Below are 16287 nucleotides of genomic sequence, written 5' to 3'. Positions count from 1 at the left end.
AGAAGTACAACAGCATGGGTATGAGTACAAGTAGAATTCCCCTTGGTATGAGTAGAAGTACAACAGCATGGGTATGAGTACAAGTAGACTTCTCCTTGGTATGAGTACAAGTACTGTACAACAGCATGGGTACAGTATGAGTACAAGTAGAATTCCCCTTGGTTTGAGTAAAAGTACAACAGCATGGGTATGAGTACGGGAAGTAGAATTCTCCTTGGTTTGAGAACTTTGAGTACAACAAAAGCATTGGTATGAGTACAAGTTCAAGTACATTTAACCTGTAAGTACTATGTTGCATAATATCATAAAAAATATAAAGTAATTAAGGTGCAGCACTTGACAACACCACTGATAAAACAAAAAAAATCTCCATAAATCTACATGTACACATATACTTAAACATCCACAAACTGTACTGCATGTAATAAATTATAGCTCTGTGTTTGGCAAAACTAGGTAGGTGCGTGCTTCAAGGTAAAAGATCCACCAGGAAATGCTTCCACATAGCGACCTATACGTGCTGATATTCACACTGTATGTACTACTTTACTAAAACCTAATTTAGGTGAAACAATGTCCTTGGAAGTCTCTAGCATCCCACTGGAACATGATACACTGTACAAATATACAATCTATTCAACACTCAGTATAAAAAAAAAACATCAATAACGCTGAAACCAACAAATCCTTGAAAAATTCTTCCTTCATGAAACTCACAAAATTGAGGTGGAAAAACTTTCCAATCATCATCTGAACTACATACTGTAGCTACTGTACTGTACATCTACTATGGGTGCAGAGTTAGAGTTTACCGTAATATTTAGGAACAAAATCTAGATTCAACATCCTTGAAGTCTTCCTCATTTTATGTTGCTCCTGGATTTAGATGCTGAGATGGGAGCATTAGTTACTGGCACTCTACAATTTGGTTCCTGGATAGTTCATCCACATCTAGATTGGTAATCAGTGGATAATTTATTTCTTATGACGTTTACCTTTGGCTTTTCAGGCATGTAAAGATTTTATCAGATTCTGTACAGTCTATAAACAAAATCAATTTAAACAGTGCACAACACAGCTGAAGAAGTATCCATTTATATAATCAAAAAAAGAAAATGGTTTCCACCAGAAATCACCATTGAAGCACCTGTCTATTTAACAGTACAGGTTAATGGTCAATATTTGTCATGTACAGTACGTCACGTTTTGTTCTGTACAGTAAGTCACATTTTTTAATTTGCTTATATAATTTGTTGTAAAATAGTTAGGAGCATTATTATAAAAAATAAAAAAAGTTGGGAGGATTTGTTGAGTAACCGAATAAATTAGAACTTTACAGAATATCTAAAAAAGCATTGTTGTCTACCCCTAACCTAAACAATCATACCCAAATTGAGACTTATGGGACATTGGTATGGAATCTACCAAATTAGCATACTGTAATTATTTATTCAACAAAAGTCAACATGTTTTCATAATTGCTGGAAGAAAGGGTGTACATATTCTCGAAATAACAAATATTCAATTGGTTTCATGATGCTGGCTGGTAGATCAAATTTGAAATGTCTCAGATGTCATACTGATATTTACTGTTATTATGCAAGTAAGCAAACTGTAATTCATGGAATATATATGGGAAGTTTTCAAACACAAATAATGAAAATTGAAATCTTCAGTTGATCCAGCTTTAAAATTTATGCACTATTCCAATGAAATCTAAAATCTGACTTCATCAGATAGTACTAGAGCTCTTGGATTTGTCCTAGATATCACTTAATTAAGAGAATCAAAACAGAAGCAGGCAGTACATTGCAACTAATTGTTTAATTATTACATTAATAATATTATTAAAATTATTATTAAAATTATTAATAGTATGACATTGAAATCTGCACAGTATTGAATTGAATGACCTTGAAGCATAGAGCTTGAAGTACAGAGAATGACATCATGCGACTTATACTGAAGCCACTCATACTACTAGAAGCGATTTGCTTTGTAAGGCTAGAAGTACCGGCGGGTAATACAAACACTACATCTTTGACATAACTAAAATCATAAAGTTGATATGTATCACTAGAAATGGTGATATCGTGTGCCGCACTTGGGTGCCAAAATCGTCAAAAATGTGGCAGTTTGTGAAGGTATGCATGTTGTTGAAAATGACTGTAAGAGCCAGTCTGTACTCTACTCTATATACTGTACAGTTTGTGAAGGAATGCATGTTGATGAACATTGAAAATGACTGTACGAGCCAGTCTGTACTCTACTCTATATACTGTACAGTTTGTGAAGGTAGGCATGTTGATGAACACTGAAAATGACTGTACGAGCCAGTCTGTACTCTACTCTATATACTGTACAGTTTGTGAAGGTATGCATGTTGATGAACATTGAAAATGACTGTAAGAGCCAGTCTGTACTCTACTCTATATACTGTACAGTTTGTGAAGGTAGGCATGTTGATGAACATTGAAAATGACTGTAAGAGCCAGTCTGTACTGTACTCTATATACTGTACAGTTTGTGATGGTATGCATGTTGATGAACACTGAAAATGACTGTAAGAGCCAGTCTGTACTGTACTCTATATACTGTACAGTTTGTGAAGGTAGGCATGTTGATGAACACTGAAAATGACTGTAAGAGCCAGTCTGTACTGTACTCTATATACTGTACAGTTTGTGAAGGAATGCATGTTGATGAACACTGAAAATGACTGTACGAGCCAGTCTGTACTGTACTCTATATACTGTACAGTTTGTGAAGGAATGCATGTTGATGAACATTGAAAATGACTGTAAGAGCCAGTCTGTACTCTACTCTATATACTGTACAGTTTGTGAAGGTAGGCATGTTGATGAACATTGAAAATGACTGTAAGAGCCAGTCTGTACTGTACTCTATATACTGTACAGTTTGTGATGGTATGCATGTTGATGAACACTGAAAATGACTGTAAGAGCCAGTCTGTACTGTACTCTATATACTGTACAGTTTTTGAAGGTAGGCATGTTGATGAACACTGAAACTGACTGTAAGAGCCAGTCTGTACTGTACTCTATATACTGTACAGTTTGTGAAGGTAGGCATGTTGATGAACATTGAAAATGACTGTAAGAGCCAGTCTGTACTCTACTCTATATACTGTACAGTTTGTGAAGGTAGGCATGTTGATGAACACTGAAACTGGCTGTAAGAGCCAGTCTGTACTGTAATCTATATACTGTACAGTTTGTGAAGGAATGCATGTTGATGAACACTGAAACTGACTGTAAGAGCCAGTCTGTACTGTACCCTATATACTGTACAGTTTGTGAAGGTAGGCATGTTGATGAACACTGAAACTGACTGTAAGAGCTAGTCTGTACTGTACTCTATATACTGTACAGTTTGTGAAGGTAGGCATGTTGATGAACACTGAAACTGGCTGTAAGAGCCAGTCTGTACTGTAATCTATACTGTACAGTTTGTGAAGGAATGCATGTTGATGAACACTGAAAATGACTGTAAGAGCCAGTCCGTACTCTACTGTACACGTCACGTTTAGCAAGCATTTAAATTTTCCAAATACTGTGAAGTTCAAACTTGTGAAGAAAACCACTTCAATTAAGTCTGTGCAATGTATACAAAGCTGAGCAAATTATTTTGATTGTTGTTGTTAACTAAACAATATATGGTTGGTTTACATGTCACAGCACATCCTCAATAGAGCACTGTACACTATATACATATATACAGTGAATACAGAAAGGCTACTACTAAGTCTGTATACAGACTTAGTGTACAAACAGGATCTGTGCTCATGTACTGTAACACATTGATCTGTAAGTTACTACAGTTGTAAAAAAACAATTTAAAAGGACTTAATTTACATAACACAGATGATCCCCTGAAAGCAGATGGGTTGGTTTTTTTAAAGTTAGCTTTGTCTAAGCTCTTGAGATTCTTTACACACAATAGAATATATCCAGCATCATCCCTTTCAAGATATTGAGAGAGCTAGGTGTGTTCCACCCCCAAATCCATGAAATGTTACAGAAAAACCTGTAGTGTTGTTGGAACTCAGGAAAAGAGTACACTTTTGTAGGCAGTACAATATCAAGTGACCCCCACAGCATTGACTAAGACACATGTTAAGATACTGTAGAGATCAAGCCCCTAGGCAAGTTTAGAATGAAGAGGGGGGAGGGGGAGTGCACAAATATGGGCTAGTTTACATCCGAGAGAGGGTCTACCGTCTAAGGGAAGTCCTTTGAGAGATCTTTATTTACATTTATAAGAGGGCTTAGATGAAAAATGGTGCTTTCATTTCCAAAATTCTTTAGAACAGTAGTTGATTTGTGTAGTACAAGCTTTTAGTTTTCAGGTTATATAAGCCAGTTGGAAGAAAGTTCCGTATGGCTAATCGCCCTGGAAGTGATAAAAATTTTGTTTTCTGGGCCAATTTCTTTTACATCACAGGAGGATCACCATCAATACATCTCTTAATTTATTATTTATAATTAATAATTTATTCTTAGAGGGTGGTTATACCCAGTATCATCAGGAAACATTTTCATATGTTGCTGCTAAGGAGCGGAATGTGTTATCAAAGGAGTGTAAGAATGCCAACTCCTTAAAATACCTTGAAACGTTTTATCCAGGGCTTGAACCAATTGCTTATATATGCTCATAATTTCATTTCATTGATTGTTCCATGTTACATTTTATACCGTTGTCAATTTTGAATGTAATTTTTCCTTTTCCATTGCCATCTTTTGATTCATGTTTGTATTGTTATTGTTCTTATTATGATTATTTTATGTTTATTCTACTCTTAGCTTTTGTATTTCAGGGCCTCGGAGGAGATTAGCTTTTCGCTAACTGGGTTACCCTTTAATGTTAAAATAAAAATTAATCATAAAATAAATAAATGTACTATTAATGCAACAAGTATCGTAAAAGTTTCTCATCGAAAGAGCTTGTTTGTACCATTCCATTCAACCAAATGTCTTGATGCATAAAATGTAAAAGTATGAGGGCTTGACCTCTATAAACTTTGACATATTTACCTACACAGGCTTCTTGAAGTAGATAAGCAGTTTGCTAACAGCATCTTCTCTGAATTGACAATTTTTTTAAACATTTGTTTCTGATGTAAGATAGCTCTACAGTAGTTAAGTATTTCAGTTGTATACTTGTACCCATTTCTCTCAGATTCATATCTATAATCATACAAAAAATAACCTTCTTTCTTCCCTATTTGTATTCTTTGCCAAATTCAACAAGTGCCAAATTCAACGAGCCGTATCCACCTGCGTCCACCTGTTACCATTGAATTATTGCAAATAAGGCGAGCTGGACTGCTTTGCAAATATGGCTGGCTAATGAAATTCAGAATAACAAAAGTACTATAGTACTACTGAATAGACTATATTCTGATGATATCACTGAATACATTTAACTGGCAAAGGGGCACTGTACCATCAAGGCGAGCCCTTTCTGTAGCTGTTCAGATACGGTTAGTATAGTTCAGCACACGTGGTACCCTACCTACCTAGGTGGAAAGCAGCACATGCGTAGGAATAGCCTTGAGATCATTCTGCTTGAATGATTACTTGACAGTCTGTGCATGCGTGTTTGTATGCGTGTACAGTATGTGCCAGCATTGCACAAAGTCATAATTCAAGTCTTTAAAAGCGACTGCAGATTCATGCAAGTTCAATCATGCTTCCTCACAGAAATAATAGAGTGAATCAAGTCAGCAAAACTAGCAACGATTCGACTCGACCTTAGAAGTTTCATTTCATTTCATTTATAAAAAGGAGTACACATGTCAAACTAAAAATAAATAAATATGAAAACCATGATAGATAAGATGTTCAAATGATTGCACAACAAGAAAGCGTTTTAACTATATACATTACTAGAACTAGATGAAACAATTAAAGAATATGAAAACCGTGATAGATAAGATGTTCAAAAGATTGCACAACAAGAAAGCGTTAAAACTATGTACATTACTAGAACTAGGTGAAACAATTAAAGAATATGAAAACCGTGATAGATAAGATATTCAAAAGATTGCACATCAAGAAAGCGTTTTAACTATATACATTACTAGAACTAGGTGAAACAATTAGTAAACTTAAATGACAGGTTCCAAATTACCAAATTGAATGTATATTGCAGCACGGTAGATGGAAGAGTTCTTACAAAGTTGAATTCTATATTTTGGCAAGATATGAGGGTTCCTAAGATTCCTGGTAGCTTTCACCAACAGACAATTAAGTGGCCCATGTAGTGGGTGATCTTTGTCATCTCTAGTTTTATTTGTCATCCTTACAAATTCATTCTTTGCAGCTGTGTTTTTTTTTAAGTGAAAAACAGAAGTGACGTGACAGACTGGTTTGTGATACTTCCATCCATACTTTGGGGAGTCCAGTCCGTTTTTCAAGGACATGGCCTGGGCTGTCTGTGCAGCACCAGAACACCCAACTCTCAAGCAGGATATCCTCTTTGGTTACAACAACGGGAGAGGACATCCCTACGGTACAAAGTTTCTCATACTTCATATGAAATACTATATTTATGAGTGCAAAAGAAATGAACCCAATAACTGATGAGTTTATCTTTAAATTCAAATCCATAATTAGTATTGAAAGGTTCAACTATTTAAGAACTTACATATCAAGAACATACTGTAAAGTTACTTTTGTGGAGCCGTGGCACACCTTTTCATTATGTCCTGATTTATTCAAATAGGCTTCTTTCGATTCTGTTTCATTTTACCTAATCTGTTTTGCTATAAATTTGTACATGTACTCGCGAAGTTTGTGAATCCGTGTAATATACAAATCATAAGCAAATTTCTGATCACATTGAAGATAAACGGATCAAAAAACCGAGAAGAAAAAAGAAGAAAAAAGAAGAAAAAAGAAGAAAAAAGAACACCCAACTCACACTCTGTTATGAAGCCTGACACTTGGCCTGTCACTACTAGACTACTAGAGGACTCGAGTCAAAGAACAACACAAGTCGAGCACAGATCAGCCAATTGTAACAGCTTACTTCACAGTGCTGATCAATAAGTTTGTAATAATGTGTCCTTATGGATTAGTACTTGAAACTATGGGTATTTCTGAAATCTAGTACAGATACCAGGACAAGATTAATTTTTACTCTTGCTTTCAAGACCCGTACCTGTACTCATAACAAGGAAGAGTGTTCTTGTATCCATGTTGATGCTGATCCCACTCGTAGTACTACACTTGTATCTAACCATTGTATTTGACTACCCTAGTGCAACGAAATACTTGAGATTCCATCTAACTTTGTACTCCTCTTATGGATAGGACAGTATATAATACTATTCAGTAGATAATACAGCTGTGTGAGCCCAGAGTTTATAATCTATACCGTTTGCCATTTCTTCTTGGTTATTATTCACAGCCGTTACAGGCCCACTTTTCTTTTATGCGATTGTCTTTAGAATTTAGATTTTCAATCACTCAGCTATATTGAATAACTCAGCTTTAATACTTACAGATGCACGTAATACTCCTCCTTGATCCTCTGTATCAGTTTGCTTGTTGACTTGCCATCTAATTTCAATGGCTCGCATAATCTTTGACACTCAATTCCTGCTTTCATCTGAATCTAAGAAGAAATTTTGTCACAGAAATAAATGATAAGAACACTGTCTCAGATCTTCCAAATCTTCATAACATATAAATATATATATCTATGCATATATACATACATGTTGATCCAATTTCTTTAATTCAAGGTTATATGCAAATTAGACTATAATACTAGTCTTTTTGCACATGTTCATTTGGAACTTCCATACCTCCTTAATCTTCCCTCCGGATCCCTTGTTGACCATATCAATTGTCCTTGAAGCTCATTTGCCACCCACCGACCCCTACACCAGCCACCCCTTCAACACCCACCTCCTCCATCCATCAGCTGTTTCACCATATCATGTTCTTGTAGCATTCACCTAGATGCTTCATTTTCTTTGCATCTACATCGACTACAGTCAGTACTCATATTTTGATGACCCAAGTTCATTTTTCTCCCTTCTTTTCTCTCTTCTTTTCCCTTTGGCCATTTGCATGATAGAACATCTACAGTTAAACACAATTTTTACCAGACAAAGAGAAAGTGCTAAGCCAGTTGCAAATTTGTTGGAAAATTTGTTTTCCTTGCAATTCATTGTCCTACTCAATGCAAGAGTATCTCAGAGTACTTAGCAATATTTTCTTTAATTTATTTAATTTTATTTCAGACATGACCTTTTACCCTTGTGAAAGAGCTGGATAATGTAAACACAAGTTTAACTGAGTTTGGTAAAATATTACAGTTACATGAGCATGCTGGGTTCAATTATGATGCACCTAAGTCTTGGGAAAGTCTGCCAAATTGTTTATGCATTGTTGAATGAATTTTTTCTTAATCCTACTATTCTACAGTAGCTTTTGCAAATGTTTGAGGAAGTCATCAGCAATCTCCGTAGCAGCATCTCCGTAGATCATGGTGCCCTACCGATACCTACTACAGCGCAGTTTACTTGACAAAGAGTGGAGTGAAAGATCTGGTATTTACTGGCATGACCTTAAAGCAGCATTTTGCGTCCTCGACTATGGTATTTCTCAAACTCACTGACTCCACTATGCCATAACGACATACATAACTAGCTTATCTATTTATATTTTACTTCAAATGGTGGCATAAAAGTCAAAAAAATTGCAACTTTCAACTGTGTTGTTCTCCAAGATATTTTCCGTTGGGAACCCAATAAACCTCGCCCATAATATGAATATTTAAACACTACGAACGTCATTGACAGATACGTAATATAACACCACGCTTGATTTGTGTACAGTCTATATGGCAAATGTACCAGGGAGTTGTACCAACGCAAAGTCTTGAATCTATTTTTAGCAACGGCTCATAACTAAACCTGCATCTCTGATTGGTTGAATTCAAACTAGTGGGTTTGGGAACTGAATGCGATTTAATTTTGTTTGTGGAATACTCGCAAATTAACGTTTTTGGCAGGGAAAAACTTGGCTAATATCTTAATTTGCTGTTTTGTGATTTGATGTATGTAAAAAACTTGATGGACATGTCAAAAAAGTAGAAAACGGCGACCAAACGCAAAATGCTCATGAATAAACATACTATTCACTGATTGGTGGAATTCAAACTAGTGGATTTGGAGATATGAAAACTTTGTCGAGGACACTTTTACTCGTTATCGATATAAATCGTTAATTACTTGCTAATTAACGCTCTTGGCAGGATGAAACTTGGATGGTATCTTAGTTTGCTGTTTTATGATTGATACATGTAAAAAAATCGATGCACATGTTAAAAAGGTGGAAAAAGCGACCCAACGCAAAATGCTGCTTTAACTGAGTTAAACAAATTCTTTAGTTTGAATGCCAATAAACTAATTGCAATCAGGAATCTCTTGAAAGAATAACATGGCAATATTTTGTTCATTCTTTACATTGTACAAAAACCAGTTTAGCTGATTTTTAAGTATGCTAAACACAAGACCAGTGACTTTTCATAATGATGATTTGGAAATGACTTTGTAAGAGTAACATCATCATCATTTTACTTCACTTTTGTGAAAACCAAATTGAGAGACTTGCTAGCACACTTTAAAATTTGACAAACTATCCACTGCTACTGGTTGTATGACTACATGGTAAAGTTTCCATAAGGGGCATCATAATTGGTAGTTTTGTATGATTATACAGTAGGTCTCTCAGCTACAGTTGGTCTCAATATACTTTCTGATTTATGGGTAAATCTGTCAAATTCTCTGATTCGAAGTGAAATGAAAGTTAACAACAGTTGATAACATCGGCGGATTCCAATGACATTGTGCTGAATTTCACAGCTGGCAGAGTGTAACATCTCCAGATCAAAGGAAACAGTCCTCTCAGATAAAGAACTTGCACAGTATGCTAACTGCCCAATGTTCAAGTCATTGACATCAAGGTGTTATACGTACTCAAGTCCTCACTACTGCTGAATGCCATAGCATGCCAAGGCAACTCATGCCAGCTGTTTTGAATTCAGCATTTCATTAATCCCTTAGCCTTTCTTTAGTCCACAATACTACAGTTACAAGCATAGCATCATCTAAGTGATTTGAAGATATATAAGGGACGTACCTTGTTTAAGCTAGATACATGTACAAACATGTACAAAAGTCACCTACCCTGTGCCCTGTTGCTTCTTTGTAACCATCTTACCTTATATAGAGTGTTAACAATTCTGTCCCCTCTGAGGACCTCTCCAAGGTTTTCTAATCTGTGCTCTATTTCGTCCTTCGGCGGTTCACACATCGGGATGGAATAGAACTCATACGGTAGCTGAGTTTTGGTGCTGGTCATTTTAACACCCTGATGAAAAGACAAAAAAGGCAAAAATTCCTGAATCCTTTCAATCAATCAATTGCTTAAAAACCCTCGTTGAGTCTACGTAAACAACTGATAAAACGTTTTACACAAAAATTCTTCTTATTAAGGGACTGCATTTGAAGGTATGAAATGTTAACATCTAAAAACTTTTAGACAGTTTAACTGATGTATAAAATCTTCTCTCAAAGATAACCGGAATCTTAGGGTGTGCACATACATTGTAGTTCGTGTTTAAGCAGTACTTATCATACATCTCTCCCACTATTCTTTGGGGGATGAAATAATGCAGGATGCAGGATGAAATAATGACACTTGCATCTTGTTGGTGGGGTTTGTTCCATTTCTTTTATAAACTTTAAACTTTACACTGCAACAACTCATCCCAACTCTTAGGCATTTTGGTTTGGATCAAATCATGACAGGTTCAAAGCATGAACATACTGTGGTACCCTTCTACCAACAGGCAGATAAAACAATTCAATCTAAGAAAACATAAGATTAGACTCGAGGTGGTGCTTTTGAAAGATTACGTTACCTTTATGTCCACAGGATCATTTTCTTTAAACTCGACAGGAGCAACTCCAGGAATATAAAAGGCCGATGTATCGATCAGCAGGGAGACGAAAGTAGCTAGAAGAAGCAACTTCTCCTGAGAGATAGAAAGAACAATATGAACTGTGATCATTTTCTGTACATAAAATTAGTGAAGCCAAAGCTTAGTGTAAATAGCTAAAATACCTAAATGTACAACTAGTCCCTAATCCATATCAGCCCTATGTAAGCCCGGGCTTGCTTAACCTAGAATCATGGTTACCGACGGTCATCACTAAGTAGCAGTTATGAGAACTGTCTCTTTTAATCATGTACTCTCAACAAAACAAGACTAAATAAACATATGTGTTTGCAACTCAACAGAGAGGACACTGCTGATATATCTTCAACTTAAGATCAAAATTCCAGAACGACAAAAACAGCACAATTTAAGAACTTTTTAAGTTTTTTGGAAATGCAACATGTAAAAGCTGTTGACATTGTGGATTGGTAGTCAAACATGCAAAATAATTAAGTATTGTGTTTAATACCATGAATAGGTGTTGTCTGTGTAGACTTATATTACAAAAGGGTGTTTACAAAGTACTTCTTGTGATCACCTTATATTAGGCCTAAAAGTTAATCTAAAGTTATCAATTTCCTTGCCAACTGAGCATAACCAATCTCAGCTGTTACGCACACATCTATGATTTACTTTTATAAATCAAGGTTGGCTAGACTACTGTACATGTATCCAATCCAGATTTCTGGTCAACAAACGATATATTTCTGGGTGTCGGAAAAACACCTCTGAGCATAATTTGACACTAAGGATCATGTCTCTCATTTCCATCAGTTGGATTGTTCAATTTATCTAGGGGTACTTTACAGAAAAAGCAAAATGCTTGTCGTTTTCAAATTATTCTGACACTTCACATCCCTTTCAAATGAATGGAATAATGCTACGGAAAATCGGAGACTTGATGCTACTGTATGACAACTATACTATGTAACTTTAGCAGGCAAAATATTTCATGGTTCTTCGTTGCAATCCAATTAATCATTCAAATATTCACATATGTCAGAGGGACTTAAAAAGGGGGTAAAATTGCACTGGATTGTAGGTTATCTAGGCCTACCATCAGAAGTTAAGGCTCAATGACTCTATTGGTATTAGTGTTGCAAGCCTTGGGTTTACTGTGAGATGACAAATTCATGAGGAAAATAGATGAATGTGTTGAACTTCATGGAACTACTCAGGTAATCTACTAACTTAGCCAGGGTCTAGCCATAAGTTAGGCCTAACAAGAGTTAGGTACTGTAGCTGGTATGGCCTAATTTAGGCTACTTCTGATCAGTGTTGAGTTAAACCTAGCTTAAGTTTCCAACTTAATTAGCGCTTAGGGTATGGCCATTCATTTGCTAGGTTTCTATCATATTTATGTTCAAATTGCAAAATCCATTAACCAACTGAATGCCTAACCGGAGTAGGATAATGTGGTCTTGCCTAACTTAAATTTTAGGCCTTGATCACGACCTTACTCCCTTCTGGAGAAGTTGGCATGTATTGACACTAACACGGTCATTGCCTATGCGCTGCTTAGAAGTCGTATACGTATAGCAGTGCAGTTGAAAACATAACATTAGGCTAGACAAATGCATATTATCATACGTCTGACAACATACTAGGTAATGATAAAGGCGCGATAGGCTAAAAGAATCAGCTTAACGTTCCCTAGGTCTAATAAATACTTTACTGTAAAATATATTTTTCCGATTTAACTACCACGCAATATATGCTCACCATCTTTACAAAATTCGTTGCTAACGTATGCCTTTGCAAATGTCTGTAAACAGCGATATAAAGCACGACTGAGGTCTTGCTATGTGGCAACTCACGGCTACACACTACGCTTTGGATAATGTACGCGACGTGGAAGCCGCTATGCAATCAGGCCTATTCGGGTCTATGTAAACCATGACGTCATGATCGGAATCTACTCAAGCGAACGACTTCCACAAAGTGTAAACCTTCCGGAAACGCAAATGGTATGGCATGAAGATTACAGCAGCCTTGGTAAATTTCACCCCTCAACTTCAGAGGGCTGTGGTTTTTTCTTCCAACGTGCGAAATCAATGGGAATTTTATCAAAAACATGGGAGAAATAGAGGGAAAGCAACGTACAGAATTTGAGGTTTCTCAGTGTGTTTAGATTTTTTATGTTACCAAGGGCGGCGGAACCGGGGGGGGGGGGGCACAGGGGCACGTGCCCCCACTTTACCTCAGGTTAAAAATGTGCCCTTTTTCTACCAAAAAATTTCTAAATAAAAAAAAAGAGTTAACAAAGCGAAACCCACGTCGAATGAAATATTTCGGGAATTTTTAAATATTTACTGCCACAGGCGTAGGAGCCCAATTTGAATTGGGGAAGCTGTAACGACTTGCCCGAAAAATATTACCAAAATTTTTCGCGCGCTACGCGCGCGTTTAGCACGTTAACGTGCATATCATATAGGCATGCGTTGGTTATTACATCTCATGCCAATAACATACAATCATTTGCCGTGTTATAACCCTTCCAAATTGGTTAGAATTATTGGCAAAGTCGTTACAATAATAATGATCATAATAATATCAGTTTAACCATTGAAAAACACATAGAAAATTATTTTTCTTTCAGTATTTTGACATATTTCATTTGCTTTCATGCATGTATCGATCGCTTGTGCAGGGACTTGGACTTTATAATGATTTCACCTCATTTTGTCTTTTTCCTTGTTTCCCAATTTGCACATTAGATATTGCAGTGCTAATATGCATTGTTTCCTTGAGGGGGGGGGGGGGGGGTGGTGGCGTTGATGGAGTGATGTGTATACGCAAATAAGATAATACAATAACAGTTATAAAGGGTACTAAATATCAGGCTGCATCAGTCCAATCGAATTTCTGCTAAGTGCCCTTCGACGTTGGTGCCCCCCCAGATTGAAAGTGCTTCCGCCGCCCTTGTATGTTACATTTATCTAAGTTCAGAACAGATTGCAGAGGAGAAGGAAGGAGAATTGAGGCACATCCGCGAGAAAAAGTGAACCCGGAAGTAGATTGTCATAGGAGAAGGATGTCATTATATTTCATTGTGCTTACAATATCGACAACTTGTAATAAATTGCACACTTTCAACACAAACACACCAGCCCTGTATATCTATGGTGGGGTGGGGGGGGGGCTGTGTACCCAGAAAATGTCATAGCCCCCATGCATCCCCGTATTATTAAAACAATAGTCAAATGGTGACCATTGTGGTCTCTCTAGTTTGCATCAACGCCATTTGAATATAGTTAAATGCTTCATCCCAATGCCTAAAAATGTGTTAATACCCCAGAGCTTCCGGGCATCTTCTCCCCCGTTCCCCTGCCGGGCGTTCCCCCTTCACCCACGTCCTTGGGGGAGCGCTTCGCTCATTCAATGCCCCTTGATGATAGTTAAATGCTTCATTTTAATGCTCACAGCTTCGTAAATACCCCAGGGCTTTCGGAGACCGTTTCCTCTTGACCCCAACCGGAGCCCTACGGGGGCCTGGATTCCACGCCTTCGGGGGGGGGGGGGCGCACTCGCTTTCGCGGCACCCTGGGTGACGTTGGACCATTTCAACCTGAAGCCCCCCCCAAGAATATGCTGGGCCCCAAAAAATGAAGCTCTAGCTACTCCTCTGAAACACACATGTACACAAAATAAAAATGTCTTACTTTGAGAATTTCTACCTGAACCATATCACAATTTCTTAATTCAATGATTGCGTACCATATTCTGATAATTCTAGAAGAAATGTACAAGTTGCTTATTCCACGACGGATTAGTTAATACTTAGTGCTAAAACGTTCAGAAATGTGAAGCTGTGTGTATTATGTGTGTCTGTGTGTGTGGGAGGGGGGGGGGTGGCCCTACTATGGAATCGCCCCTGTATAAGTTATATATACTAAGAAAATTGACACTAACAGATAAAGAAAGGAGAAATGGCGGCTTGAGAAGATTAACAAATTTAAAAGTTATTAATGTGTTTAATGTGGGCGTTGTGGTCAAGTGGTTAAGGCAGTGGACTGTTGATCTAAGGATTACAGGTTCGAGCCCTGGTTAGATCATTGCGTTGTGTCCTTGGGCAAGGCACTTTATCTCCATTGCCTCACTTCACCCAGGTGTATAAATGGGGACTTGCGAGGTAACTTGTAAGTATAGTTGCGTGCGCCGGTTTCTGGCTGCACCCTATGGGAAGTCCCCCGGGGGACACGTGGTTGTGGTGCACCATGGTGCCCCAGGAGAGATTGATTGAATTGCGCACACTTTGGTGTGTGGGTGTGACAAGTTACCAATGACCAAGGCTAAAAGCGCCTTTGAACAATTTATGTTGACTTTGGCGCTATATAAATGTCTTCTGATTGATTGATTGATTTCATTTAATCTGTTTTGTTTTTTTAATCTAGCATGTTACTTTTATAGTTACAGCATTGAACGGTACATGTAGTCTTCCAAACTATTTTGGGTAGCTTCCCAATGCACATACAAGTTATTGTACTTTATAATTAAACATTGGAGTAGGCCTACTGGTAGAAAACTGTTTGCAGATAATTCTTGTAGTGAAAGCAAAGATCTGTGTTGACATATTATTCACGTAAACTTTGCCATAATTTCCAAAATATTTTCACGTAATAAGAAGAAAACAATCTCCTTTTGATGACAATATTGACAATATAAACTTGAAGATTGAAAACGTGTATATATAGGCTCTCTGAGGTGATCTTGGAAATCTACAAGTTTACATATAAGTACCAAAGTACTTTCCGGTAAATAATTTAAGTAACTGCAGTGAGACACTAAGCGGATTATATAGACGGGGAATTTGAAAGAAACTAGGGCGCTCCTTCAGAACTAATATAAGATATACCAAGTAACCGACGTGTCAATGTATTAGGGCAGGGTGGGCAACCTACGGCCCGCCAGTGATCTTTTTGCGGCTCGTGAGATGTCACAGGAAAGAGAAAAAAGATACAATCTATTTTACATCATCACAGAAAACGAGCTAGCTGCTAAGAATTTATATCGGCACTATAATGATGCTGTCAGGTAGGCCTACTATCCCAATTAATTATCAACTGTATTGTATTGACATTATGTTTTTGTGAATACAGATTAAAGTATACACACCTATTGCTTGCATGAAAGTCCTCGGAATCAAAGGTTTGAAATCAACAGCAGGTCGTTGGTTAGGTGCGGCCCAGTCAATTCTTCACCCCTTATATCTGGCCCATTCATTCAAAAAGGTTGCCCACCCCCTGC

General features: G+C 37.2%; 2 protein-coding genes across 3 annotated transcripts in view; one reads left to right on the top strand and one right to left on the bottom strand.

Annotated features, from left to right (window-relative positions):
* The window catches only part of LOC139973206 (transmembrane 9 superfamily member 4-like), a 33099-nt gene extending 20178 nt beyond the window's left edge, over window positions 1-12921 (bottom strand). For both annotated transcript variants that reach the window (XM_071979720.1, XM_071979721.1), the window contains exons 1-4: window positions 12763-12921; window positions 10963-11076; window positions 10260-10409; window positions 7529-7641 (exon numbers count right to left, since the gene is read on the bottom strand). In XM_071979720.1, coding sequence (XP_071835821.1) covers window positions 7529-7641; window positions 10260-10409; window positions 10963-11076; window positions 12763-12765 — 380 coding nt within the window. In that variant the 5' untranslated portion in view covers window positions 12766-12921. The remainder of the gene's footprint in view (window positions 1-7528; window positions 7642-10259; window positions 10410-10962; window positions 11077-12762) is intronic.
* Window positions 1-16270, top strand: part of LOC139974369 (fibrinogen-like protein A) — a 132133-nt gene extending 115863 nt beyond the window's left edge. The window contains exon 8 of the transcript XR_011795464.1: window positions 15332-16270. The gene's annotated coding sequence lies outside the window, so the exon portion shown is untranslated. The remainder of the gene's footprint in view (window positions 1-15331) is intronic.
* The last annotated feature ends 17 nt before the right edge of the window (window positions 16271-16287 follow it).

Source organism: Apostichopus japonicus, chromosome 9, assembly GCF_037975245.1.
Source record: "Apostichopus japonicus isolate 1M-3 chromosome 9, ASM3797524v1, whole genome shotgun sequence".
Classification (NCBI taxonomy): domain Eukaryota; kingdom Metazoa; phylum Echinodermata; class Holothuroidea; order Aspidochirotida; family Stichopodidae; genus Apostichopus; species Apostichopus japonicus.
The sequence above is the reverse complement of the archived record's forward strand: the minus strand, read 5'-3'. Positions and strand labels throughout refer to the sequence as shown.